Source organism: Mchenga conophoros, linkage group LG13, assembly GCF_057382185.1.
Source record: "Mchenga conophoros isolate Kocher_MC1m ecotype Shallow Benthic linkage group LG13, M_conophoros_male_GT1.1, whole genome shotgun sequence".
In the NCBI taxonomy this organism is placed as follows: Eukaryota; Metazoa; Chordata; class Actinopteri; order Cichliformes; family Cichlidae; genus Mchenga; species Mchenga conophoros.
Genome location: NC_140538.1, coordinates 31,850,458 through 31,878,372, shown reverse-complemented (window position 1 = coordinate 31,878,372; position 27,915 = coordinate 31,850,458). Strand labels below are relative to the sequence as shown.

Genomic DNA, 27,915 nt, shown 5'->3' with positions numbered 1-27,915 from the left:
AAATATGTCAAGTGTTTTCTTTAGGAAAGCTTACTGTGTCATAATGGAGATTATTCTTGTGAAGAAATGCCAGTTGTTGTTTTGGGACCAACTCAGTAAAATGGAAGCGGAAAAGATCAACTTCCTGTTGTATAAACCAGCGCCTCAGATCTTCCCTTTGAGAGACAAATGGAAATAAACATTTATCTTTTGCAGCTGAACAACTTATATTCTGACCACATTTTCCAGTATTCCTAAATGGAGACTAAAGACTTACGTTTGGCAGTAGGCCAGTCTGAGAATGAAGTGGGAGATATGGTCTTTTCTTCGTTTTTCATATTCAATTGGTCCACTTTGAGATTTCTTGTCATCCTTAAGAGTTAGAAAACAATTAGTTAATTTGAAAGACAAATAGATGTCAATCATTTAATCATCATTCACCACTTCTTGTCATGTTGTACAGTTTTTGTTTTATGTACATATATGAAAAATTATCATGTACTAAAAGTCATGTTTATGGTAGCTGTACACTAACTTCCATTATCTCAGGCTCTTGTAATTCAGCATAGGGTCTTAAAATGTTAGTAAATGAGTCACGTTTTCAGCAACACCCAGCAGTGTCTCTTCTTTACTAATACAAATACATTTTATTGCTAAATCATGCTATTTCATCACTATTGCAAAGAGAATTTTGATGGATCCTGCGCAAGCTTAACTCCTCAAAGTCAATACTGTGTCAATACACATCGAGCTAAACACTGGTCTCACTCTAAAAGCTAGGGCTGAACGATATATCACATTTGCGATAATATCGCGACATGATCAAGTGCAATTTTCTAACCGCAAAGGCTGCGATTATACTCTGGACATGTCCAAATTCATGGGCTGCATCCTCCTGAGGCCGCATTTGTAGACCGATTACATCACAGCGACGCGCCGAAGGCTGTCCAAATTCGTAGACTCCTCCGAATGTAGCCGACAAATGCGTCCTCCTTTTCCCCGAATTTGAAGGATGGGTCGGGTGTGTCCTTCGTGGCCTACCATATTCCAGAATTCACAGCACGGCCCAGCCAAACTCCAGTTTCCAACAATGGCGGCCGCTACTAAGTTTTAAAATTACTCATACTAATCTTTCTGGGTCACAAAATAAACTTTTAACATATTTTCAGGCGAGAAAGTAGTTGTGTAAACATCAAATATCTGCTCGGTTTATCAAGATATCGCATATTTGCAAAAGTGCTTCGACGTTTTAGGAGGCGTCTGCTACCCACCAGCTCGATAGCTAGCCGGGAGCTCGAGGGTTACTGATGCGGCCGAGAACGGCACAACTCCCGGCACATCATTTTCAGATCACCGCGGACTTTCGCTGCTCGGGTTAAACGTAATATATAAGTCACTTAGACAACCTAAAAATGTTATTGTTGGGCTTTTTTCAGTGTTTTGTTTGTTCGTGATTAAATCGGTTTGGCTGAGATTAAAGTTATTAGATTAGATAAAATAAAACTTATTAATCCCCGGGTGGGTTCCTCCTTGGTTTTCACACAGCTGACTAAACGTCAAACAGAAAACTTATTAAACAGAAGTATGAGACAGTCGAGAATTTACACCAGTGTCTGGTTATATTTTAGATAGCAAGAAGCAGACGGCCGAGTTTATTAAGCTCCACCGAGACAGCGGTGACGCTAATCAGAAGGCTAGACCGTCCAATTTCATGGCCGTTTACTTCCGGCCTACCCGACCGTCTGAGGACCAGTGCGGCCTCTTCAGCTTTGCCTCTGCCACTTGAAGATGTCGTGAAGACAGAGTTGAATAGTTACCTGTTGACCCCTGTCATTGACGGAGAGGATGATCCCTTAGCCTGGTGGAAGGTGCACAACATTCACTTTCCACGACTGTGCAAGATGGCCCGCAAATATCTGTGTGTGCCAGCCACAAGTGCCCCCTCAGAGCGTCTGTTCAGCACTGGAGGGAATATAGTGACCTGCACTCGCTCATCCTTAAAGCCAGCAAAAGTAGATATGCTGGTCTTCCTAGCAAAAACCTGTGAGCTAGGATGATTATGGCTAGCTGAGCCATACTCATTGTTTATACAATTGCTATTATGTTTGCACTTTATGTCAAATCAAATCAAATCACTTTTATTGTCACATCACATGTGCAGGTACATTGGTACAGCACATGTGAGTGAAATTCTTGTGTGCGAGCTTCACAAGCAACAGAGTTGTGCAAAATACAATAATGTAAACAAGCAAAATACAAGAATGGCTACATCTGAAACTAATAAATATATGTACAATATATAATAGTATATGCATTTCTGGATGTGTATACTAAATATTTTTCTACACGTGTGTGTGTGTGTGTGTGTGTGTACACATATTTTACAAATTAAATGGAGTAAACAATAAATAAAATATATAAAAATGTGTAATGTTACTGACTGCAGAGATCAGTAAGATGTGTGCATTTTTTATTTATTAGTTTTATTTATTTAATATTATTTTTTAATTTAATGACTGTCTAGTAGTTCACAGATGTCGAAAAACTGAGTGTGGTAAAGCCACCGATTTTTTTTTATGTATATTTCTGCAATCTGCACATTGCACTGACTTTCATTTTAATGTTTACACCAGGGTTCCTTGTCAGCACTTTATGCTCAGATGTTTGTAAGCTAAAAATAAACTATTGTGTATGTTCAAATATACTGTTGTGATTGAAGAAGTTAAATAAAAATGTCAGTCATCAATTCATGCATCACCTCATGTCATCATAACAGAGGTCTGTCTGACAGGAAAGAACAGTTTAAAATTAATGTAATATAGTATTGGCCATACTATATGATGTATTGCTTGTCTTTGTTTAATAATACAGAAGACAAAGACCTTAAAAAATAATCGCATATCGCATCGCAATCGCAATATTGGGGCAAAAAAAATCGCAATTAGATTATTTTCCATAATCGTTCAGCCCTACTAAAAGCTATGCCAGTTTATTAGATATGTCTCACTCACAAGGGGGGGACAAGCACCATGAAGTGCAGTGCGATATTACAGGACCCTAAACAAATCCAACCCCTGTGTTTTCATTAAAACACATAGCGGGTAAAAGTTTAAAAAGAAATCTCTTTGTGATAAAGCTTTAGTTGAAGTTGTTGACAACACAATGCAATAACTGACTCATTAATACTGTTTAAAGGTGCACAATGGGAAACATACTCACAGCATCTGGTCTGTAAGGAAAGTTCAGAGCTTTAAGCTGACTCTCAAGTTTGCGTCTATACGGCTCTGTAAGCTTGACATGGCTCACACCCAAGTTCTCCACAGTCTTCAACACTACAGTGGCATTAAAACAAACATTACAAACCACATGTCCTAAATAAAATGTATTACACAAGAGCAGAGAAAACAATGCTTACAGTAATTTTCATCATTTGATTTCACAAGTAGTATGAGACAAATCTTACACTTCAGTCGTTCCACAGCAAATGTTTCAAATTCAGAGAGAGAGATGTTTTCAAGAGGAGGCTGTCCATAAAACTGCAGGTGCTGCCCATAGAGCTCCGACTGAGGGATAGTGCTAATCTTCTTTTTTCTGCCTCCAAACTGCATAGTGCCTGATGGTAAAAGAAATCAAGCATGTTTTAATGTACCACTTGCTAACAAGCTGGGTCCCAAACCTGCCATATCTGATGTAGTGAGCCATTGACCAAAGCGACATTCAATACAAATTCATGGAAATTAAATAAGCTGTTCTTATTTCAAACGCATAACGCTTGATTTTGCCATTTTCTCCTTACTAGGAGTTGAATAAATAAAACACACTATTGTGGAGAAGACCCGAGCCACCATTAAAACGCTTATAACTAACAAACATTAAGAAATTCATTGAGCTTCTTTGATTTCAAACGGTAAAGGATGCTGCCATACAAAATCAGAACAAACGAATTTCTGCACAGCATCTGCTATTAACCTTTAACCAGTCAGTGCATAAGTGGCACCCGGTATCACTTAAAGCAAAACTTGGCAAACGGAGCTTCTCCTTGACTAATCGTCTCTTCAATCCATAGCTGAGGGACTGTGATGAAGAGTCGAAATGTTCCTGACATCTAAAAATCAGCCTCTGCACACAAACTGAACTGACAGTGTGAAGCTGTGTATGTTTTGTTATGTTACACTGGCTCAGCAGTCAGTAACTGTCGTTCTCATAAACTCAATTTCTACATTAAGGCTAAATGTAGCCGCTAACATAGACTATTTAGCTTAAGTTAGCAATAGAGCCCATAGCAAGACGTTAAGGGTAGTGAAAAACAATCCAACTTTGACGTTTGCTAGGTATCAGATTTGAGTTTAAACTGCATTGAAAAGACCGAGCTCAAAAACAGCCCGAGAAACTTATTTCACGGTTGAGGAGCAACAAGAAGCATATAATACTGTCGTTACATTACCGATTAGATGAAGCTTTTAGACTCCAAATAACGCAGTCCCGCCAAACAAAAGGGGCTGTTCAACAAACGCGGGTAAAAATATGACGTTGCATCCGACACCGGAAGAGAACGAAAGTTGTGAAGTGGTGTGTACTCGTTTTACTTTTTAGGACAGCCCGCCCCGTCTCTCAAAGTAACGATGACCTCCATGAAAAAAACAGGCAAACAGTTTCGTTTAAAATACTATTACCCAAACTTGGCTTGAGCCAAGACAAGCCACTGCTATTTCACACTATGTTTCTATTTCTGTTTTTTGGCGTTTGAACCAAATCCGACACAAACTCACGGGCGCACGTGTATTACATAACAAATGCCCCACTAAAACGCGGGTTCACCTTATCTTCAAATCAAGAAAATCATTGTTTTTCAAACGATTAATAACAGCTTTGAAATTAAACTTTAAAATTTAAAGATATTAAAAAAATCATACAGAAACCCCTTTCCCAAATGCCCATTTGATAAGGTTGGTTGAACTGATTTTCTTCTGAAATATCACTACTCCACAGACAGTTTACCTATCAGATCAGCAAATTTCCACAAATAAGGATTACTGGCATTGTCCTTAGCATATAAACTTCTCTTCACACAGACACTGCATATGGATATACGGGTGTGTATGTAGGAATGAATGAAACACCGCATGTTTGACACAAGAATGTTAGATTTAAAATAAACAGAATATATTCTGTAAAGCACTTTCAGGAAAGGTTTAAATTCCATGTCATTTATTCCTATGATTTTTGTGGTCGAAATAGATCAGACATTTCGCATTTATTTTTCCACTGTATGTAATCCAAAGTATTCTGTTTTGACGTACAAAAGTTTTGTATTTAGAGAAATTGGTAAATGGTCATGTTATATTATAGAGACATTTTAGTTTATTTTGTGGCTAACTCAATAAACAAAACAAAACAAAAATTCTAACCCAAATTCTGCTCATTTTTGGTAAGTTTCATATGCATACAGTAAAATGAACCTATACAAAAACAAACGTCGGTACGTTTTTAACTAACATCAACCATTGCTACAATTTTCTCAGCAGACGGTTAGGTGTTTTCTGCCTTTTTAAAAAAAAATGAAGCTGCAGTTATTTAAAGTTATTTAACAAACTATTTGATAGTTTCACATTAATGACACATATTCAGAAAGGGAGAAACTGTAGTGGAAAGTACATTTACTCCCTTTTAACACATTTCCGTGTTTCTGCTTTATAACATGCATTTTACTTCACATACCTGAAAGTAAAATTCACTTTTTAATCCGGTTGTGAGTAATTTTCACACGCTTTTTTCTTGGTTGTTGTGATCCGTCCACATAAAACACGCGTAGAAGACATATATAATGGTTGTGAATAAAAAAAATATCAACAATAATTCAGCGTTTAAACAGACGTGACTTTTAGGGCTAACATATGAGAACTACAAGTGTTCCCAAGACTCCCGAGGACAGAGGCGCGTCCACGCCGACTCTCTTGCTTTGTGCATTCTTTGGCTCTGCTGCTTAGCAACAAACACTAGCGAGCTAGCCAACAGCCTGCCTGGCTAGCTCTCACGCGCAACGTAGCTCACTGAAATAGGCAGCAATGCATATCCATTCTATAAATGTCATGAGAGTGACCTCAGGTGTTGACAGTCAATAAACGGTATCTTTCGTTTAGGAGAGAACGTTTTTGCATTACACAGGGAAGAAGTCGTTAGCGAACGGAGCAGAAGGTTGTCTTTCTTCTGTGAAAAGTGGCTAATCTTAGCTAGGCACCCTTAGCAGCGGAGTCTCTTGCGTCTCTTGCCACGGAGAAGAGCGGCGGGAGGCTGTAGATATGTGGATGTGGGTTAGCTGACTGCATAGCTCGCCTAATGTCATTGGATGAGTTGTAGCGTCGTTTTACAGGTAAGAAACTGCACGCTTCTTTGGCATGCTTTCCCATCATTTCTTCACCGTTTATTTCACCCAGCTTTAACGCACTACCTCGGGAGCTGCTCTGTACTTCAAGGGGAGCCTCCTTTCAGCAATTCAACAGGTCTTATCTTGACCAAGGCAAGGGATTTGAGTGAAGAAGAGGAGTGGGAAGTTGACTTCAAACTTAATTCCCATCAGAGACTATGAACGCATTACATATAGCAAAAGTCTTCGACAGAGTTGAATAGCTTAGTTGCGTGTCATGGCGTTTTGATCTGTGTTATTCAGTCTTTGCTTCAAAAAATTGTGGTGCCCCGCCTTGAGGCCTGGACAAGTAACGGTGAGTCTATGAAGATGACTCACTGTCTAGCAAAGGGGGGTGTATTATCTGCTTCATACTGAGCAGAATTCAGTACTATGTGCATAGCAATGTAAAACATACCCTGCTACCATGTTATGTAAAAAATGCAGTAGGCCTGTATATTTCAGATTCTGTGTTATCACATTTGTATTGTATGAATATGGTAATGATGACCTGAAAGCCCAGAATTTACTCAGGACAGTTGTTTGTGCAGGTATGGAGAATATTGTGTTTAAATGTGTAGCTGATACCTGTCTTGAAGTGTTAAACTGCACCTTCCAGTCACTTCTTTAGAGCTTGAAAAAAGAAGGCAGCTGGACTTCTTTCAAGAGGCGTTTTCCCTTAAAAAAACAAATGATGGAAAGTCACAAGTATTTACCCTGGGGGTACCCTTTTGGAAGTGATCCTTATTGATAATGTGAGTCACCAAATGAGCTAAGATGTAAAAACAAAAAACAAAACAAAAAAAACCCAACTTGGGTCACTCACATTACCATCAGTGGGGGTTCAGAATGAAACCTCTGTGAGGTCTTGCCCTAACATGACCTATTGAGATCACCTGAGGAGAGTTGTAATTCATTTCAGAAATGTGGGGTATAAGACATGACCACAGTGCAAAAAGATTGCCCCACATTGTTGTTGATACTAAGAGCACAATTATTCAGATCTCATTTTCAAACACTGTTAAAGCGAATCATCATCATTTATCTAAATCTGAATCACGTTGCTCTGAACTTATAGTAGTTATAAATAAACAATACATAACCAGCTTCTTAACCTCCCAGTTTGACAGTTTCTGTGATGATAAAACATATTTAAAGTACAAATCGCGAACCGACTACACTTGAATAGGAGAGGACTAGCTGCTTGAAAGGAAGAGGAGGTCTTTGCTCAACTAAAGAGAAATGCAAAGTCAAGACTTTACAGTTTACAGAGTTTACATTAAAAGACGAGCATACTATTCTATTTTCAGCTGTGTTTTGCCTTCATGTTATACCAACTGATGTGTCATTCAGCTCAATTACAGATACATATTGTGACTCAAATTCAAGCAGGCTGTTGAACACTACAGTCACGCAGTAGGCTGTCAGTGTCCACTGAGAACAGCTTTCCCACAATATGTTGTTTAGCATAGCACTCAGCCACTCCAAGTATATAGCTGTGGGGACACGGTTGCTATGCGGAGTCTGCAGTTTTCTGCACTAATGGAACAATAAACATAGTGAACCACCTCTCCAGTCAAGCTGAAAATTTGTTTTACAACAGTTAGTAAAATGTGCACCCATAACAGTTTAAAAGCTAATTACAGACATTGTGTATGTGACACCGTGTATTAGAGTGCAATGAAGTGCTTGTGTTGCTGGCGAATATGATAATTATACTATTAAGCCTATAAAAGTTGAGTTGTGACTGTTGGCTATAAAAATGTATTGTAAAACATTTTTTAGGCTTTGACAACTACATTTGTAACAGTATATTGACATATCAAACTGAAAATAAGTTTGATTAGTATTAAAAAGAAGTAGCAGTCAGTTGCGCCTCTGCTAATTTGCTTGATTGTCAGCCGCACTTTAACAGCATTTATAAGTAACTTATAAACTGAGTAACAAAGTTGGTTTTCATCATATTTGTTCAACTGACAATGTCTCTGAAGTGAGTGATTCATATATAAACCACATTTGAGTTGCACTTGTCCAGTGTTTGTGTGGCTTTTTTTTTGTGTTTTTTTTTTTTTTTTTTTTGTAGTATCTAATATTTTATTTTACACTTTCAGCCGGTACATGTGCTCCCATCACAGCTCTGAAACAATACAGGCACAGTGGAACTGAGAAAATCAGCCAGACGTCATCACCATGTTGGAGGAGGACATGGAAGTGGCCATCAAAGTGGTCGTGGTCGGCAACGGAGCTGTCGGCAAGTCCAGTATGATCCAACGTTACTGCAAGGGCATTTTCACTAAAGACTACAAAAAGACAATTGGAGTGGACTTCCTGGAAAGGCAGATACTGTAAGATGTTCATTTGAAAGCTGTTCCACATTATTTATCAGTTATAGTCTATAATCAAAGTCACAGAGGGTCTGTTAACTAACTACAACTTCAGCTGTATAAAATTGTTTTACAATATTAAATACATATTGGAATGTGGAATCCTGTTGGTACCCACATTTTAGGTTTAATCAGAAATTACTCTTTTTTTAAAAACTGAATTTTACTAAATTTGACACATTTTACTTAAAAAGGCCACTTTGTTATATTATATTTAGCTTTTATTTAATTAACATTAATTATTATTATTTAATATTTTATTAACCACAGCACAGTGGTGCAGTAGTATTGTGGCCTCTCAGCAAGATGGTCCTGGGTTTGAATCCACAGGCTGGCTCGGGCTTTTCTGTGACTGCGTTGGTTCTCTCTGGGTACTCTGGTTTCCTCTGACAGTCCAAAGACATCCATGTTGGTTAATTAACCAGATTTGTTTTGTTTTATTTTGTTATTTTACTTCAATTCTTCTATTGAATGCCTATCTAGTTTTTACTTATTTTACTTTACTTAGTAACTGTGTACTGTATGTATGTACGCATGTATGTCATTACACTCCTGGAGGAACAAGAGCCCTCTTGAGTTAAATGAAATAATTTTCCACCCTAGAAGAAAACATGATAAAATATTTTTTTTCCATGTTATAAATAATAATTAAAAGAGAAAGTTATTTGACGAGAATTTAAAAAATATATTTAAATATTATTACTTTTGTTTATTGAAGGAAATGTTTTATTCCAAATGTCTTAAAATTGTAGTTTTTGTGATTGTCTATTAACATAGAAAAACAAGTAGAGTGTGCTGAGTAGGATATAATAGGATATTATAGATGGATGAATATGTAACTAGTCAATTTTTTTTCTCATCGTTTTAGTGTAAATGATGAAGATGTCCGATTAATGCTTTGGGACACTGCTGGGCAGGAGGAGTTTGATGCCATCACTAAGGCCTATTACCGCGGTAAGATTGCACCTCTGCAACAAATAACGTTTGCTTATCCCATATTTCTAGGCTATTTCTAGGCTTCCAACCAGTGTAAGTGTAAGCACTAGTGTATATATATACATATATATTTCCTAGAGGGCTTATTCTTAAATCCAATCTGTGTTTTTGCTCTTGGACAATGAATTATGCAACATGTTCAACATGCTTTTTTTTTTTTTTACAAGATGTAACAGCTTGAGAACGTGAACTGTTTGTGTATGTGATCTTACTTTGCAGGTGCGCAGGCATGTGTGCTTGTCTTCTCCACCACAGACCGGGACTCATTTCAGGCTATTGACAGCTGGAAGGAGAAGGTGGAAGCAGAAGTTGGAGATATTCCCACAGTTCTTGTGCAAAACAAAATTGACCTCCTGGAAGAGACTGTTATAAAAAAGTAAGGATTCGGTGGTACAGAAAAGCAATTAACTGTTAAAGAAAAGAGTGCTGACTGTTTATTGAAAATAAGCCTGTTAATTTAGAAGAAAATTAAGAAGTGCTGTATTTCCTTCACTTGTACTGCAGTGAGGAGGCAGAAGCATTGGCTAAGAGGCTTAAGCTAAGATTTTATCGCGCTTCAGTGAAAGAGGACCTAAATGTGAATGAGGGTAGGTTACTGAAAATCTGAACAACTGATCAGATGCAAGTAAAATGGCTTGTTTCTTAATGTTACTGTCATAACATTTCTGCTTGTTGTCTTCATTTAGTTTTTAAGTATTTAGCTGAGAAGTATCTACAGCGACTCAAACAGCAAACAGCAGAGGAGACAGAGGTGGTCCACACAACAAGCAATAAAATAGGTAAGAAATCTTTTTTCGTATCACAATTTAAGCTCTGGTGTTTTGTTTTGTTTTTGTTTCTTTTAAATAGCCTTTACTCATTCTTTCTGGGTTTTTTTCCAAAGGTGTTTTTAATACAACAAGTAGTAATGTCTGCAACCAGAGCTCCAGCAACGGCAGAGAAGTCATCACTTTGCGTCCTAACAAGCAAAGAACCAAGAAGACTAAAAATCCCTTTGGAAGCTGCAGCCTCCTCTAGAGAAAATCATTTCATTTTACTGACCGACAGTTATTTCTGACATTAGATTGCTCGTTATTGTAAGCTGTTGAGGTAGCGACAGTTAGTGACCAAAGCTCACATAGACTGGGAAACACTACACTACACTATATTACTTTATTAACCTAATGTTCATCTTCCTCGCCCCATGTTGATAGGTGTATTGCGGTCTCGAATATTCATCAGCGATCTGGGCACAAAACCTAACCTTTGTACATACTTGGATCCTCCTAATGGTTGCCTTAAGAAACAACTGCAGCTACAGTATGTTGTGTTATTAATTTAATGATGCCCAAAACAACTGAAGTTCTAGCTGTTGGTGCAGGTGGATTTTCCCCCTTATGGCCGAGGCTTTTGCTCTTTCTTTTTTTTTCACTCTTTTTTTTTTTTTGTTTGTTTTTTTTAATGAAACTTGACATACCGACTCTCATCAAAGTATGTAACAGCAAAAGTTGCACTCCATCGAGACTTTTCCTTCTGTACGTGGTTATTCTGTTTAACATTTCAGCTGTGCAATACATTTGCATGTATTATAAAAGATAAGCAGATTATTTTATTCCATATTTTTCTAACTGTTAAACAGATAATGGTTCAAACTATATTCTTCGTCCTGATTGAACGCTGAGTTAAATCTCTGCGTGAAGTATTTTTGTACGAAGCACAATAGCTTTGACTGATCTTATGTGCCAAATTTTCTCTTTCTGAGCTGTGGTTAAACATGTGCTCTCATAGATATAGGTATGTAACCAAATATCAATAACCAATGACACAAAAATAGTCCTTTTTCTGTCTGCTTACACTTGTTAAACAAATTATTTTAGACATAAAACACCATTTACACTAAAAAAATCTGTTATTTCAATCATAGTACCTCAAGTTACAACCAATTGTCAGTTACAATACAATACTATGCTTTTGATTGCAGTTGTTTACATTGTTTTGTTTATTATTTCTATAGCTTTGACATATATATTCAGAGTACATTAAACACAATACAGAATTCTCCTATTAGTTTTTTGACCTGGATTGTGAAGAACTTTCTCCAGACTATAAAAAAGGAGCTGTATTGGGGCCAGAAAGTGAAAAGAAAAATGAAAGCTCACTGCTCAGTAGGTACTGTACCTGTGGTGTGGAGTTTAGGGCGGGATGTAAACGAATGCTCTCAGAAGGTGTTACAAAAAGTTGGCAATCAAGAGGGGATGTTTTGCTATTGAAGCGCTTACGTGTGCCTGATTATGCAAGAAAATTACATTTCTTTCTAACTAAATGAGAGTACTCCCAGAAACAATCTCCCAGTCCTAATCCTTAGTTTTCAATACAACTATCTGTGAAATGTATAATGTATTCACCTTTCCTTCTGTTTTTCAGAACTCATTATTGGGTTACACAGGTTTACCAAGCACAACAAAATATTTAGTAATATAGAAAAGTCTTAGATTAAATCTTCTGTCTTGAATGAACATTTCCTTAGTAGTTTCAGTTGTAGCTATCTAATGGAATTATAATACATAGGTCATCTGGGAATACATGTGCATGCATGCTTTACTCTTAAAAGAAAAAAAGATTTCAGATCTGTGTTCAGAATTTTTTTCTATTGTGAAAATACCAAAAGGTGCTTAAAATGTGTTCTACAGTTACACCGTTGGTACTAAGATTGTGTCACATTTCAGTTTCCCATTAGGGTTTTTTTTTTTTTTTTGTAAACTGCTGTTTTGAGACAAGCAAAGTGGCATAACTGTAATGCATGCAGGCCTTTTCCCCTCCCATATCAGTGAATGTTTAATCATTACAATGCCTTGTCAATGTTTACATTCTTCAGAGTACACATTTTAATCCACCCTTTTGCTGTTTTGTTTTTTTTAATTGCCTTCACAGTAGATCTGTAAGTAATGTTTTTCTCAAGCTTGTGCTAGTTTGTGTTTACTTTGTCTTTTGACTGACTTGATTCACTGCACTTTATCATTAAGATGGCGTATAATTTTAAAGAATCAGCAGTTAAAACTAACCATACTTAAGTGCTGTCACTCAGGTGTAATCTTTGTGTCTTAATTTTACTTTTACTTTTTCTCACATGACTTCATTAGCAGATTCACACCTTTAGAAAGACAAACCAACTTGTGTTGGCTTTCAGCCTGAGAAAAACGACACGACTTGCAGTTTTGTTGTGTCACACCCTGGAGTGTGCCACACAACTGTGTGTCTGTTGTTTTGTTTGTGAGACAGTGTTTAGTGGCAATCTGATATAAATAAAAAATTTCTTGAGCATCCATTGTATGATTTCATGACAGTTTCTTTAACCAGAATGTTGTTATTATTTTAACTGGGTACATTTAGTTAGAGTGAATAAGGTTAGGTAATTTTAGAAGTGCAGACAGTTTGGATAAAAGATGGTTATCTGTACCCGTGGCAGTTTTACAAGTTAATAAACAACTAACATGGGTGTAGAAGTTTAGCCTTGCTCTTAGTACCTTGACACGAGAAACTCATACCTCATGATCCTCATATTCTATGTTATTTCATATCCTTATGCCAAATGCCAAACAATAGATGAGTTTGCTCAAATGCCATCCGCTGGGGAAGAGCAAGTGATAATATGTAGGGCTCCTAGACAAAGGCAACCTTTACTTACTTAAAACATTGTATGCCCTTTGCACTGCTGACATTGTTTTTCTATTTGACACAAAACAACTAAGTGTTGTAAGTCTCGATTTTTAAATTTGTCCTATAGATTATCCTCTACACCACGTGTGTGTGGACACGTGGTGTAGAGGATAATGCCTCTAAATAAACAGAGGCACTTGCCACATGCTGCACTGTATATTTAAAGAAGTCTCTGCCCGACACTCATAAGACAACAGGTTTATTTCGTTTTTTGACACGTGATCTGAAATAAAACTCATATGTGCAAATACAAAATAAAATCCATATATCTTGTGTTGATTTCACACAAAGAGGTAGTGTGTGCACTTACAAAATCAACTACCTAAATTTAAAAGTGAGGCAATGAAACAAAAAGAGAGTTGTTTAATTCATTGCTGTTCAGAATCTTTTACTGCACTAGGTGCATATGTGAACACACACGTACATTGTATAAACATTAAGTAACCAATATTAAGTAGATCAATGTAAAAATGACAATGATTTGGTAAAACTGGATATTTGTTGCTCACTTTTCTTGCTACAAGTAGCAGCCTTCTGAAAGCGAACATTCAAGGCACATTTAATGCTTTGGTGATGAGTCTTATTGACTACCGTTTGCTTTTGTGTTCTCGAGTTTTTGATGATCCATAATCTTGATGTTCTTTTCAGCATTTTCAACATTTCTCAATAGAGTCTCCAGCCTCCGCTTTATGTTCTTCTGGTCCTCCAGAGCGCAACCGATCACAATGGCCTGAAACTTCTGGTCGATGGGAATGGCCGGTGCTTCAGTCACACATGCGGCGTGCAGGGCCAGCAGCTTCTGCCTGCTCCCCTCCATGTCGTCCAGCAACTTTTTCACTATTTCATCTATGATGGATGTGGCTTTTTGTAGCGCCTCCTCCTGCTGCGGGTTTCTGATTGTCCCAACAGAGATTTCCACAGACAGCGTCCGGCCCATTAAACGGTCTGCAGTTAAAGTTAACTCCTCTCTCTCTCCTAAGAGACACGACACACAGGGGAAAAAATTAAATAAAATACATTAAGTGAAAAAATACATTTACCACAGATAACTAGGTTTTGTAAGGGGTAGCATGTTGGCTAGATTTATCTAAATTCAAATCCTTGCCCTTGTCTTTATTATCTGAAGTTTCCATGTTCATGACTGTGCTCAGTCTACCAGAAGCCAGGGACACAGTTATTTTATGCAGTGTAAAACAACAGGGTGGGCTTACACATCTACACTTCAGATCTGCAAAGCCTTTCTAAAAAAATTCTCTGAGAGACAAAGCAGCTGGTGTAAAAACAATCTACAGCAGATAAATAGAAAGAAAATCAAGTCTGCTGAATTTGAATTTTCTGCCTCAAACTGTCATCAGTATGTATGGAGGAGGTCAGGAAAGAGACACAGCAGTAAGTATCAGCGGTGTTAGGGATCTTGTCAAAATTGATGAATTATGAACACAGAAAACTACCGTCAGATTTTGATCCACCATGCAGTACCATCTGGAAAGCATCTGATTGGCTTCATTTTTCAGCATGACAATGATCCCAAACACATTGCTAATGGATTAAAAGCCAGACAGAGGAAACACACAATGGAACACTATCTGTAATGGACTGGACTCCCCAGAGCCCAAAGCACAACATTACTGAAGCAGGGTGGGATCGTTTTGACAGAGAACAGAACAAAAGGCAGTAGCCCAAATTCTGTTTTGCCACATATATTTTGTATTTCTATTTATTTGTGCATGTTTTACTACATCACTGCACTTATTTCCACTTTACTGTCAATGTAGAAAGAAATAAGGAGTGGCTCAAGACTTCTGCCTAATACTGTACACTGTAATGATTTCTTTGCAAGTGGACGCTTTCTTTGGAAACAAAAAAAAAAGAAAAGAAATACGGGTAATCAAATAAAGACTGCAGGTGGTTTTCAACGAGCATGTTCAGCCTAGTTTAGTGCCTTCATTAAAATAGAGCTTGATGTATAAATGACATCCATGAGCTGTAAACAACTACTTGGGTGGAACTCTTTAAATCCTCAGACATTCACGAGCCCACCTCCACCCAACAGCAAAGTTAACTTTCAAAGCGTGTCTTCATTGGATCACAATGTTGCAGTGGCATCAGAGCAGAAAATACAGGAATTCAAAACACAGCAAAATGATACTAGGAGGCTATATGTTCACAGTGACATCAACCAGCGCGTGACTTTTGAGTTCAAGTTGTGATAGTCAGCAAGCCGCCTCACCAGCACAGATGTTACGCATTTCTTGACTGTTCTGTAGAGATTGAATCATTTCCAGGATGCACTCCCTTTCCTGCTCCATGGCCGATGCCGCTTCGCGTAAAGACTCCACCCTGTTGGAAACAACAAAGCATGACAATAACCGTCCATTGAAAAGCATCCTTAAACTGCGAGAGTAATGATTATGATGCTGTGAGCTACGAACCTAAAGCAACCCACCTATAAAACATGTGATCATTAACTGTTCTCGGAAAACCGCTAAGAAATTAAAGCTACTTTTATGGCACATTTTAAGCGCTGTAATAACTTGTTATAGAAAATGTGAGCAGTCATATATATCCCACAAAGGACAATGCTTGAATAGGTGGCTCATGCTAAGGCCCGTTACTTAACTACCTCATTTCCAGCTGGTCCAAACTTTCCAGCAGCCGCCCCGAGCGATCTGCCATGGATAGCGTCCTGCTGAACTTGCTACAGGTAGCCTCGTTCATCTTCGCCTGTATTTTTGCCTGAGCCATGATGATGAACACCCGTCACAAGGCTGATCCGTTCCGTAGTAAAAACAAATCCCGTGTGCGGTCAACTCCGAGCTGTCCAGCTGACTGTAGCTCCACCGGCTGCTGCTGCAGCGCCCCTGGGAGAACATTTCCAAACATGGGCTGTGACTTCCTTCACTCACTCCTCATAGAAGCTTCCCGAGGAGCCCAGAACTATGCTCTCAAAACGAGGGTCCGAGGACCCCCTGAAGGACCCCGGAAACGGCCGTCCGGCCCACAGAAAAACGAGCTAGGATTTAAATTAATAGGATAACAGTCACTATTTTTTGTTCAACAAAACTAGTTAATAGACTTTGCTGAATCCACCACCAAAACCTTTTAACTCTGACAGTGATTTATGTCAATGACTAAAGTACTATAAAATATATATATATTAAAAAAAATTATACTATATTGTAAATTCCTTACATTACATGAGGAGTTTTTACTCACCAACAAAGGCATCTTCACCTCTGGCACTGCAGTTAGCCTGGAGCTGCCAAATTCTACAACCAGGAGCCCAGTGCTAATTAACTTGTACTGTGTCAGTGCACAACACCCAAGACTTACCTCATAGTCAACTATCTTCAAAGCGTTTGCTCTTTAGCCAACTTGCCCAAAATCAGATATCTGGCTTGTAACAGCCAAGGGAATGGAAACTTTGACGGATATATTGCAGTTGAGTACAATATAATAATTCTGAATTCATATTTTCAGTGTTAATCCATGAAAAGGAATTGGCTACCCAGATCAGTGTATGCAGGGATGAGCTGTTAATTTTATCCAAGAGCCCACATGAGAAACTGGTACTGCGGTAGTCCCAGTTTGTAATGTGGGCCCCTTGGGAACATTAATTGCTGGGTATACGAGTTTTACTCGAGTGCACTCTTAAGTGTGTGCACCAAATTAACACATTTCTGGAGCACAACAATTATGTGAATTTATATTGCAGACTTCTGGGTATTGCAAAAGCTTTTTCCTTAAGAAAAATAATCTAACATTCTAGCATAGAAGGATCAGGATTCACATGACACCATGCGAAGAGTCTGTGACATACAATACACTGGAAAACAGAGCGCAACTGGAGACACAGCACTGTGGTCACATGTTCAGCTCAGGCATCTTGCAGTGTGGTGGATGCCATCTATAGCACACGTGTCGAAACACTCTGGCTCCTCACAAGTATCAAGCTTACAAAATTGCAAATCTGCAAGGTTCAGTTTGGTGTCCACTTACTGCAAATAATGAAAAACGCAGAAAAAGTAAGAAACAGGACAAACATTTATTCTTTATTATATTCTGAACACGTTACCTTGTACAAAACATTCTAGTATAACGTTCGATGAACAGCATGTTACAAAAGCACTACTGGCTTTCTCAGAACTCCAGGAGGCTTCTTTTGAGAGCTTCTTCCAACTCTGTGAAAACAAATTACACGAGAAAACCTTCATTCATACCAGCATGGCCATATGGAAAACACTACAAACTGCATCATTTCAACAACACTGAGAACATTTTATGTTGACCACAATGTCATAACTTTAACATTTCTATTCTTTCATATCTCCAAATCTATTTATAGTGATCCCCAAAATGTTTCCTTCGTCTTTGAGCCAGCAGAGCCTTTAGGTCATCCACACTCCCCGCCCCCCTCTTCATGACTGATTGGAGTTTCTTACTCCATTCAAGAGATCAGCATGAATGCTAAATTTGGACTTGTCTGAAAATAACACCTTCAAAAGCTGCAGACTTTCTGTGCGTGTTATTTGTAAATTTAAGCCTAGCTGTCCCAGTCTGTGAGCTGGATAGTTTCCACTCCCCTCTACCCACACTTTGGCTTTGAAATGAGCTGTGTCTGTAATCCTGCTCAAAGCACTCCTCTGTGGCGTTTCTAAGCATTTTTTGTAATCTGATGGTGGCCTTTCTGAGTGCCTTTTGTTCCGAGGACTGACTTCTCTCTTCATCTTTCTGAAAATATTTCATAACCATGGAGGATTGAAGATTGAGATGGTCGGATGAACGTGTCATCCTATGCTTGAGCTCACATCACAGTCTTTTACTGTTTGTCCCCAGTAGGAAGGGAATTTATGAATTTCTGAAGAACCTGTTTACACAGATGTAATTCATCACATTACTTTCCGATTTAAGCAGCAGGTTCCTGCTTTCTCAAATGTAAGCCTGACATCATTTTAGTACACAAAACTACAGTCGAGTTTCTCTTTCATCCTTTTGATCAAACACATTCTTTATCTCGATGTTTGTTAAATGTGTTCAAATTCCTCCAAGCAGTGAGTCACGGTTCGATTCCTGGCCAGCCAGACTGCGAGTGCACATCACACTGCATCTCCCATATTTCCTGTCTGTTCCTATCTAATAAAAGAACAAAAAAACTCTCCCAGAAGGCTGGGAATAAACCTCACTGAACCAACTGTTCAAATATTTTTTAAGCCTGCATGTTATCCATTGACATTTTCATTCCTTAATGTGCAGGGCAATGTTAACAATCACCGACTGTATAACTTACTGGATGTTTATCTGAATACAATAACAAAAAAATACAATATGTCGTATTGTACTGACTTACAAACTGTTCAAAAGAGAAAGAGACTATATCCTCAGCCCTGCACACACATACCTGCTGACTCTTGTCCTTCTTCTGCGCTCAAAGACAGCGCGCGTTTCATTTCATCATCCGATTCAACTGTAACAGAATACAGAGTCGTTTATCCAAGCTGTTAAAAATCAAGATTAATGAGGATACTTTAAGACAAGTAAATCAGTGTGTTTTTGTTTGAGAGGACATTCATAGGATTAATTATGCAAATAATTATTAGCAGTTGAGCTAAAGCAAGAATTCTCTTTAAACAGACAGCCGTTAGGGTCTCATGACGAAAAGAGAGAAAAAAAGAAGTAGTGTTTATTTAGTATCCAGTCTTTTCTTTCTAGTTACAGGTGACAACAAAATTATTAGTCCCCTATTAAAATAAAATAAATTAAATTAAAAAATTTTGTCCATTTCAAACTTGCTCTAGTACTTTTTTAATAGAGCTAAGGATTTTCAATATAGGATTACTAAACACACTAGTTTTCTTTAGGAAGCATAAATTATTTCTATTTGCACACAATAACAGAATTGTTTCAGAATTTTTTTTTTTTACCAGGGTCAATAATATTTGCTCCCTGAGAAAACTGGCCTTTTTATTTAGCTATAGCAAAAACCACCACTGTGCAATGATGTGCTTTATTTTTGTAATGCTCAAAGCTTTTAAAATCATTAAAGCTGTGGGTTCATCTTCCAATTTAAAGAAAGCATAAGAACCTCAAAAAGAGTTTGAGTTATCATGTGAAAAACACCTTTGTCAAAGTCAAAGAAATCCTGAAGGAAAAAAAGATATGAGAAAATTTTTAAAGGAAACCAGGAAAATTGGGTCTGAGCAGTCACTTTGTCTTTCAACATGACAACATAAACAATAAGTCACTCCTGGTGAAGAACTACCTCCAGAAGACCAAAGTCAGCATTACTGGCTGGACTGCTCAAAGACCTGACTTGATGTGGGGTAAACAGAAGACCAAGGACTATGCCAGGAGCCCATCAAATCTGAACGCATTTGAGAGACTCGGCAAAGAGGAATGGACAGGATTGCTCAGGCGATGTGTGTGAGACTTGTTGAAAACTACAAAAAACTATTGCAGGCTGTTATCCAGCAAAAAGGATACACCACCTATTAGCATCAGGATGACTTATCTGGTAGTTTGTGTAAATAATTTGGTTCCTGTGTGCAAAATAAAAATAATGTAACCAATAAAAATCTAAGATTTTTTGAAAAGCTGTGATTAAAATTCTTTCCTCTGTTTAACAGCACTTTTTAAAAAAAATAAAAATAAAAATTCATAGGGGGACTAATAATTCTGGCCTCATCTGTATATCAGTGATATATATGTATAGTTTACTGCCTACCTTCCTGCACTTCACTCTCGTCATTGGTGTGATCAATGTTCAAAAATGTCAGCGTTTCGTCGTCAATCTCTGCGAACATGAATACAAATTAACATCCAAAAACAAGACATTAAATGTGAATCATTTTAACAGATTTACCATTGCTGTCTGGTTTGATCTCCGCAGCATTAGGTATTATTGGAGTGGTGGGTTCGGCTTTTGAGCTTTTCCTGCAGGTCCTGGAACTCATGCAGGGATCCAGTGTACAATGTTGCAAGTGGTAGTGTTTATGGAAACTCGGTACATCCATAAAACTCTCTTGGCAGTCTTTGCATCTGATGTCAAAGCTCCTGTCCAGGTTCAAGGCTGTGTGTTTTGTGTGGACATGAGTCTTGATCTGTGCATAGGATGGAACAGATACATCGCAAGGCACACAGATGTACTGGCATTTTTCTTCCGCAGCCAGATTCCTCATGCATTGTGTGTAAGTGGCTTTCATGTCCTCTTTACTTTTTTCCGAACCCATGCACGGGCATGTAAACTGACTGGTCCTCTCAGCGGCAGCGGCAGCATCAGCGGCATCTGGCTGAACAACTTCAACCTCATCCATGCAGTAGGAGTCCTTACTGTGAAGATTCTTGTAGTGCTCAAAAAACTCCTCCTCAGATCCAAACTCCATGCTGTCGCAGAGGCCGCAGAAATAGGAAGTTTTTACAAGCCCATCATGCTCATTCATACAGTGTCTCCGTACGGTGGACTCTTTGAAGAACTTCTGTGGACAGTGTCCGCAGACGAATCTCTGAAAGCTGTGACTACTAACATCGCTGCAGTGTTTACGGACGGCAGCCTCCGAGTCAAAGACATCCTCGCACATCCTGCACATCCAAGACTGCTCTACTTTTGATGAAGACACCTCTGTGCTCAGCTGGACTTTGGCCACAGACGAGGAGTGAAATGTGACGTCACTGCTAGTGGATGGCTTGACATCAACGATTATGGGAAGCTGCTCAGGCACTTCTTGTTCACTGAAATACGTGTGTCCGCTGTGAGCTCCGGACACGTGTGACAGGATGTCTTCGTACCGAGGCATTTCCACTTTGCACTTGCGGCAGTAGAAGAGGAAGTTTGAGAGATGAGCGCCCCCGTGAAAGCGACTCATATGCAGACGTGCAATGGAAGACTCCCCCATATGTTTGCCACACACGCCACACTGATGGAAAATTTGGTTCACAGCCAGAAGGTGCTTACTGGCTCCAGCCTCGTCTGAGAACTGAAGACCGCACTCGCAACACCAAGCTGTTACGCTCCCGCTACTGGTAACAGTCACACTTGTCCCCAAGCTCTGCTGTTTAGCTGGAAATCTGTCATGGTCGTCGCTCTTCCTGTTTCTTTTGAGAGGTGTTGCAAGGCCAGTGGTCTCCTCTGTGTCTGTTGAGTCTCTAGCTCTCTTCAAGTGTTGAATTTCACTAAACCTGCAGTGCTGAAGAAGTGCTTTTGCCATTGTTTGGTTGAGTTCAACTTCATGCTGCATCGACTCCCTGTGTCTCTCAATTTCAGCTTGGCTGAGGAAGATTTCACAGCAGACAGAACACTGTCCTCGCACTTGCAGCTGATTCATGACCTGCACTATCGTCTTGTCAGCTTTGGCCACAGCACAGCCCTGTCTGCAGTACACACTAAAAAGAGGAAAATGAGGGACAAGGGCCATAAAAATGAGTTTCATAAAGGATCTGAATACAATCAGTGAAATATATATAAAGAGGTTTCACTACATTCAAATGTTGTAAAAAAACAAAACAAAAACAAAACATACTTAAAGTGAGCTTGAGCTGCTTGATGGGAGATCAGTACGTTATGACACAAAGAGCAGCGGACACTGAACGCTACATCTTTGCACAAGGCGATGAGACGATTCTTGACATGTTGAGGGACAGGGACTGGCAGCGGACTTCCTGTGGGTTTTTTAAAATAAAATGTAAAATAAAATGCAAATTGGCTCATTTAGCTACTTTCCAGTATCTAAGATCTTCTAGAACCACACAAACAAAGGTAACCTGAGTAAATATAAAATGCTGTTTTTAAGTAATGATTTTATTTATTAGAGGAAAAAAAGAAAAAAAAAGAAAAAAATTACCTCTTAAGGCGAGTGAGTCTTTGAAGTGGCTTTCGGCTGACATGTGCTGGAGACACTCGTCTCTGAGGTTGAAGAGGTTGTAGCAGGCAGGACATGCAAAACACACAATTCGCTGATACATCTGGTTGATGCTATGACCATCGGCATTAGACGAGGACACCTAGTAACCAAAACAGTTCTGAATTATTACACCATGCAGGGATTCAGGCTGCAACTTCTAATTGCACAGTCAGAAAAGTGCACAGACCTTCGACTTAACGTGGTTCCTCCAGGATTCTTTGGCCTGAAAATTCTTTCCACATGCAACACAGGCAAAAAACTCTGATGGACTTCCTTTAAGATTGATAGTCGGGTCACATGGGGAGTGATCAAACCTGCATACAAGAGCTTTTACTCAATACATGTGCAAGAGACAACCATTTTTTGTGAGGAAAACAGTTAAGCCGCTGTACCAACACACTCACGAATGAAGAATTATTACCTTTTCAAGTGTCCATCAAGGAGGGAAGCATTATCATAAACTCGACCACAGTTAATTACTGGACAAGTATGCCTAGTTGAGATAGTTCTGTGGAAAGAAGCTCTTTGTCTTCCCTCGGAACCAGCACTGATCGCTCCAGGTTTAAGACCTAGATAAACACAATATTGCAGTATGTTAAGTCCCACAAGCCACTCCACTGACAACTATAACAGAAAATTGCACCAATAAATCATTGATTTGACCCCGGTGGATGCAAGCCACTCTACACCACTAGAAGGTTTGTTTAGAATTCATTCAAAACATTTCAAGCCATTGTGTTTACAGATAGACAGAATAACATGTACACATGCAAACACTACCAAAAACATGACCTCCTTGGCAGAGGCAATTAGCATACTGATAGAAATGTAAAAAACAAACCAAAAAGACAGAAACAAACAGCAACTACGTAACAGGAAAATGTTTTAAAAGTCGTTCTACTTATTTGAGTAAAACAACTACAACAGATTTCTAATTCCGATCAATAATTACCTGGCATCTTTAACCACATGTCTACACAACGTTTGGCTTCCTGATTAATCCCATTTACAGCGCTAACAGCCAGCTCCTGTTGTCCATGAGCTTTTTGTAGGATCTGCTTCTCCTGAAAAAGGGACAAAGACGTAACACGTAAGATATTTGCCTCACATAGAAAACACAAAACAAAACAAACAAACAAAACAACACATCAGTGAAAACCAGCTGACTGTTTAATGTTGGTTCTCCAAGTAATGTTGCATGTTATGAATAGACTACCTTCCCCATTTTTTGTGCCCACAGGGGGGCACTGCTGCTCATAAAGTTGGGCTTAATCTACCCATACACTAACCCAGTAAAATCTTGGTGAGGATCTAAAGTTGAGTTTAAATTTCATGTTCTTTGTGAATATGTTAATGAGCACATGTATGTGTTAGCAATTTAAAATTCATAGTAAAATTTATTTTACAACAGTTCACATAAAGCATAAGGCAATGCATCTTTTCTTTCCTGCTGTGCATAAAAAAAAGGTACAGATCTGAATGGAAACAGTGAAAACAGAATCAATTTTCTGACAGGCTAAATGATTAATGAAAGTCCAACAAACAACAAATGACAGTGGCTCAGTTTATTTGTCAACAACCTTACCTTGAATGCTCTGCATTTATCTGCTCGTTCCTTTTTCTGTACAGCCACTTGGTGTGCCAGTCTGTCCAGGGTAGATGTAACACGTGCTTTATGTCGGCTGATTTTATCTTCAAGCTACAATTGAAAGAAATAATGTGTTTTTAAGAAAAAAAGGATATTAACATATGAATTAAAAGGATTAAATAACCAAATGATCTGTTTAAAAAAAACTTACTGTATTGGGCAATGATGAACATCCCTCATCCTCACTGTCACTCAACAGGTCAATACATTCCAATACTGGTCTGAGAGGGCCCTCCTGCATTAAAAAAAGAAAAAGAAAGAAAAACATCAACACTATTTCAGGCTTATAAAACACATCTAAAGTCCAAATCATAAGGACCTGGACAGTATGAGACATCAGTGAATTGAGAGAAAAAATAGCCGTCTGTTTATTAGGCTTCATTGACGTGACAGTGAACAATGCCACTAGTTTGAAAACCAAAATGTTATCATTTTCAACTAATATTTATTTAATAGAGCCAGAGTGCATATGACTTACTGATACAAACTCGACTTCTTTTTCCACCTCATCTTCATCTGCGTCAACTGTGGAGGACATGTTCCTAAAGGTAACGGGAAGATAACACACGTTTTCAAGCTGGAGTACGTGCTTATAAAGCTAAGCGACAGTTCTTCGGACAACACAGTAACAATTATAATTACCTCTTTTGGTGCAATTAGCTTAACAGTTACGTTTAAGCTAAGCCTGAACAACACAGACAGTTAGGCAAAGGAAACAGTAGCAGCTGGATAGCTTAGGTCTCGTAGCAAATATGCGAGACGTTGAGCAAACGAATATTAGCATGCACCTTTTTTTGAAAACTTCTTGTCGTTGTCAAGCCTTTTAAAAGTAGGAAAATACGACTTGCTTTAACGAGGGTCACCCGTGTAGAAATTCAACATGGGGGCATAGTTTCTTCCTCGTTTCGCCACCTCATTTAGTACTTCTCTTCGGTGCTGCCTCTCATGTGGGAGCTGCTCTACAGCAACTATTCAACGACTTAAATCAGTGTTGTTGCAGTATACCTGTTAACCAGCGGCGGCAGGAGTGAGCTGCGAGCTTCTAAACAGCACTTCAAAAGTGGAACGAAGAAGAAGTTACGCGCCACTACACTATGGTGGTGCGTTCACGGGCTGCATGAAGTTCGATGATCATAGTATGTAAATCAAAGCGATTTTTACACACATTGAAATGATCGAAGTTAAAAAGCCCTACATGTCACCGAGAATTCACTCATCTTCTGCTGGGGGATTGTTCTACCAACCATACTCTGGTGAAGACTATTATTAGCAGTGATATCTCCACTCTGAAAGAAATAACTCATGGGTCCCAAACACTCACTGTGTGAGATATGCAAGATAATATTATGTTGTGTAATGTTAGATTTTTAAAAAATTAAAAACTGTAAACGAGTGTTTGCAGTTTTGGCGTTTTCACACCGCTTAACTAATGTCCGCTTCGTAGGGTATTACTGGAAGTGTTTCTGAAACTAAAACCCCCATTCCCACAAGGTGCTACACGACCTTCTCTAAAAAAAATAAATGGATGCCGACGACGGGCTAACGTCCGGTAAAACCGATCAAATGCGGCATAACTGAGACTCATGGTTTAAATTAAGATAAGCATCGCATTACCTGTGCCTGTGTTGCTCACTCTGTCAGATTGGTAGCTCACTGCTACAACATCCCAAATAAACGTAAACGCAGCTAGTCCGGACGTCATGACGTCATGCGGACGCGGGTGCGGTTTTTTTTGTTCGCAGAGTGTGCGCCGCGTGGACGGAGCTTGGGCTTGCTACAAAATACACGAGAGAACAAAGTCCGCCTCTGCGCTCTTATCTAATCCGGGTCGAAGCGCGATGATGTTACCAACTACAACTATTTTAATATTCTAGTTATCCCCGCCAGAGGCGCCAACTTTACCTAGATTCATATTTATGTATCATATTTAACATCGTTTAGTGGAGAATGAATTGTACACCTTCATATACATAAACACCAAACACATATGTAAATAGCAGCATTACATGGTGCTCATCTGCGCCCTTCTCTACCACGTTGTTGAATGCAGAATACACATCTACTCTATTCTGTAATTCCAGTTTCATCATGCATTGATTTGCAAATCTCATAAACAAATATTTTATTCACAATAAAAAAAGTATAACACATCTCAAAAGGGTGGGGGATAGGGCCATGTTTACTGCTGTGTAGCATGCCCTCTTCTTTTAAAAGGAGTCTGTAAACGTTTAGGTTCTCTAATGAGTCCAATTGTTGGACTTTTGGGAGAGGAATCTTTTCCAATTCTTTTCTTATATAGGATTGTAGTTGCTCCACATTCCTGGGTCTTCTTTGTTTTATGTTATTTTGTGATGTGTCAAATGTTGTCAGTTGGTGAAAGTATAGAGTTTAGTGTCACCTTGTTGAAATATGCACACCTTACAACATTGATTGTGGCCTTCCAGATGTGCAACCACAGAACAGTTTTGTACTTTAAAAGAGTCAATTTTAAGGGAGCTTTGTCCCAGATCAGACAGCAGCATTTCTGGATCATGTTCACATAAGGTTTTCTTGTTTGCATGCCTAAGCTTTAACTTGCATTTGTGGATGGTACTGTGAACTCTGTTCAAAACACATGCAGTGATTTCCATAGCAGGATCATCAGGTTCGTAATGCAGCGCTGTTTGAGGGCTCAAATATCGCAGGCACCCAATTTTGATTTTCTGTTGATGATGTTATGCACTGTAGACAATGAAATATTCAAGGTCTTCACAATTCTACACTGAGGAACGTCATTCTGAAACTGTTCCACATTTTTTAACCTCGTTTTTTGCCGACTGGTGAACCTATAGCCATCTTTACTTCTGAAACACTCTGTTTTGACCTGTTGGCACTGAGCCTAGTCCCTTGCAACATGCTACTCCAGCTGTTTCTTTTTAGCACCACCTCCAGGCTTTAGTTGCCCAAATCCTGACTGTTTCTAGATGTGCTGATGACATCAATAATAATAATGTTTTTTTTTCCATGAAATAGTAAAATGTCTTAGTTGAAAGATTAGATTTTTTATAATGTTCTATTGTGACTAAAAAATTCAGTTACAATCTGTTTTTATCTACATTTTATACAGCATCTTACTTTTTTGGATATGGGTTTCATTATGTTCTGTTCTCTTCTATTTATTAAAACTCATATGTTACATATTTGACACAGGCAATATGATATCACTGCATTTATGGCGATATGCAGTGATATTTATAGCAGGCCATGTAGTTAGAAAGTTAAAGCCAAGCACACAGACATAACCAGGATTCAAACAAGGTGAAAGAAGGTCTGTAGGTTGTGTTTTGTTGTTGTTGTTGCTTTTTTATGACAAATGATAACACCTTCAGACATTTTAGTATAGCCTTGTGCAATCTAGGGCATCAGTTGCAGTTTGTAAGTACACAGCTTTTACAATAACTTATAAAGCTGACATTTTGTAACACAGTTTAATTCAATAATACTGAAAGCTGTACTCTTAAACATCAAAGATGACCTGATGGATAATGAGAACTAATTCTTTTATTTGAAAAATAAAATGTCGATTTTTATGTCTAACTATTGGGATGATTATATTTGTAAGTTGGTAAATGTATGAGTGACACATACAACTATACATATGTTGTTATACGTAGGTGGAAAACTATTTATTTACTAGTCTAAGAATTTAAATAGAATAGTCGTAATCTACATACCTACGCCCACAATGTGCGGTGTTGTATAAACACGTGTTTTTCTCCTGCCACACTTTGCTTGTCTGAGTCTTTCATTTAGCAGAAGGAGAGATGATGTCATCTCACCCCAAAATTACATAACCCGTGTTGGCTTATGATCAGAGTTTCTGCTCGCTCTAATCCTCAAAGTATCTGTGCATAGGACCTGCCTCATCTCAGCACC

General features: G+C 38.6%; 4 protein-coding genes across 11 annotated transcripts in view; 1 reads left to right on the top strand and 3 right to left on the bottom strand.

Moving 5' to 3' along the window:
- LOC146561560 (DNA primase large subunit-like) overlaps positions 1-5,929 on the bottom strand; it is a 28,185-nt gene extending 22,256 nt beyond the window's left edge. The window contains exons 1-5 of one of the 2 annotated variants that reach the window (XM_085243032.1): positions 5,698-5,929; positions 3,443-3,592; positions 3,199-3,311; positions 257-351; positions 35-155 (exon numbers count right to left, since the gene is read on the bottom strand). In XM_085243032.1, coding sequence (XP_085099158.1) covers positions 35-155; positions 257-351; positions 3,199-3,311; positions 3,443-3,587 — 474 coding nt within the window. In that variant the 5' untranslated portion in view covers positions 3,588-3,592; positions 5,698-5,929. Of the gene's footprint in view, positions 1-34; positions 156-256; positions 352-3,198; positions 3,312-3,442; positions 3,593-4,423; positions 4,538-5,697 lie in introns of those variants that run through there. The other variant, XM_085243031.1, reaches the window with a different exon arrangement.
- Positions 5,930-5,937: 8 nt separating this feature from the next.
- LOC146561559 (ras-related protein Rab-23-like) lies at positions 5,938-13,064 on the top strand. The gene is made up of 7 exons (XM_085243034.1): positions 5,938-6,349; positions 8,494-8,727; positions 9,635-9,720; positions 9,982-10,138; positions 10,267-10,349; positions 10,449-10,541; positions 10,646-13,064. Exons 2-7 carry the CDS (start codon positions 8,573-8,575, stop codon positions 10,777-10,779), a joined length of 708 nt encoding a protein of 235 aa, XP_085099160.1. The 5' UTR covers positions 5,938-6,349; positions 8,494-8,572; the 3' UTR covers positions 10,780-13,064.
- A 577-nt stretch (positions 13,065-13,641) lies between these two features.
- On the bottom strand, positions 13,642-16,338 carry LOC146561558 (BAG family molecular chaperone regulator 2-like). Its single transcript, XM_085243035.1, has 3 exons — positions 16,082-16,338; positions 15,689-15,798; positions 13,642-14,433 (listed from the first exon to the last, which is right to left on the bottom strand). The coding sequence occupies exons 1-3, from the start codon at positions 16,201-16,203 to the stop codon at positions 14,039-14,041; spliced, it is 627 nt and encodes a 208-aa protein (XP_085099161.1). The 5' UTR covers positions 16,204-16,338; the 3' UTR covers positions 13,642-14,038.
- Positions 16,339-17,331: 993 nt separating this feature from the next.
- On the bottom strand, positions 17,332-25,691 carry LOC146561557 (E3 SUMO-protein ligase ZNF451-like). Of its 7 annotated transcripts, none has more exons than XR_014888011.1 (14): positions 24,643-24,965; positions 24,479-24,542; positions 24,152-24,235; positions 23,938-24,051; positions 23,305-23,416; positions 22,774-22,921; positions 22,540-22,666; positions 22,293-22,452; positions 21,972-22,110; positions 20,318-21,834; positions 20,180-20,248; positions 18,857-18,922; positions 17,534-17,639; positions 17,332-17,456 (listed from the first exon to the last, which is right to left on the bottom strand). XR_014888011.1 is itself a non-coding variant. In XM_085243026.1 (14 exons), exons 3-14 carry the CDS (start codon positions 24,536-24,538, stop codon positions 17,599-17,601), a joined length of 2,637 nt encoding a protein of 878 aa, XP_085099152.1. In that variant the 5' UTR covers positions 24,539-24,542; positions 24,643-24,685; positions 24,789-24,965; the 3' UTR covers positions 17,481-17,598. The 7 variants fall into 7 exon arrangements, 6 of the variants coding, with proteins under 6 accessions (XP_085099152.1, XP_085099154.1, XP_085099156.1 ...); XM_085243026.1 differs by lacking the exon at positions 17,332-17,456 and having other exon boundaries at positions 17,481-17,639; positions 24,643-24,685; positions 24,789-24,965; XM_085243028.1 differs by lacking the exons at positions 17,332-17,456; positions 24,643-24,965 and adding an exon at positions 25,615-25,691 and having other exon boundaries at positions 17,481-17,639.
- Between the last annotated feature and the right edge of the window lie 2,224 nt (positions 25,692-27,915).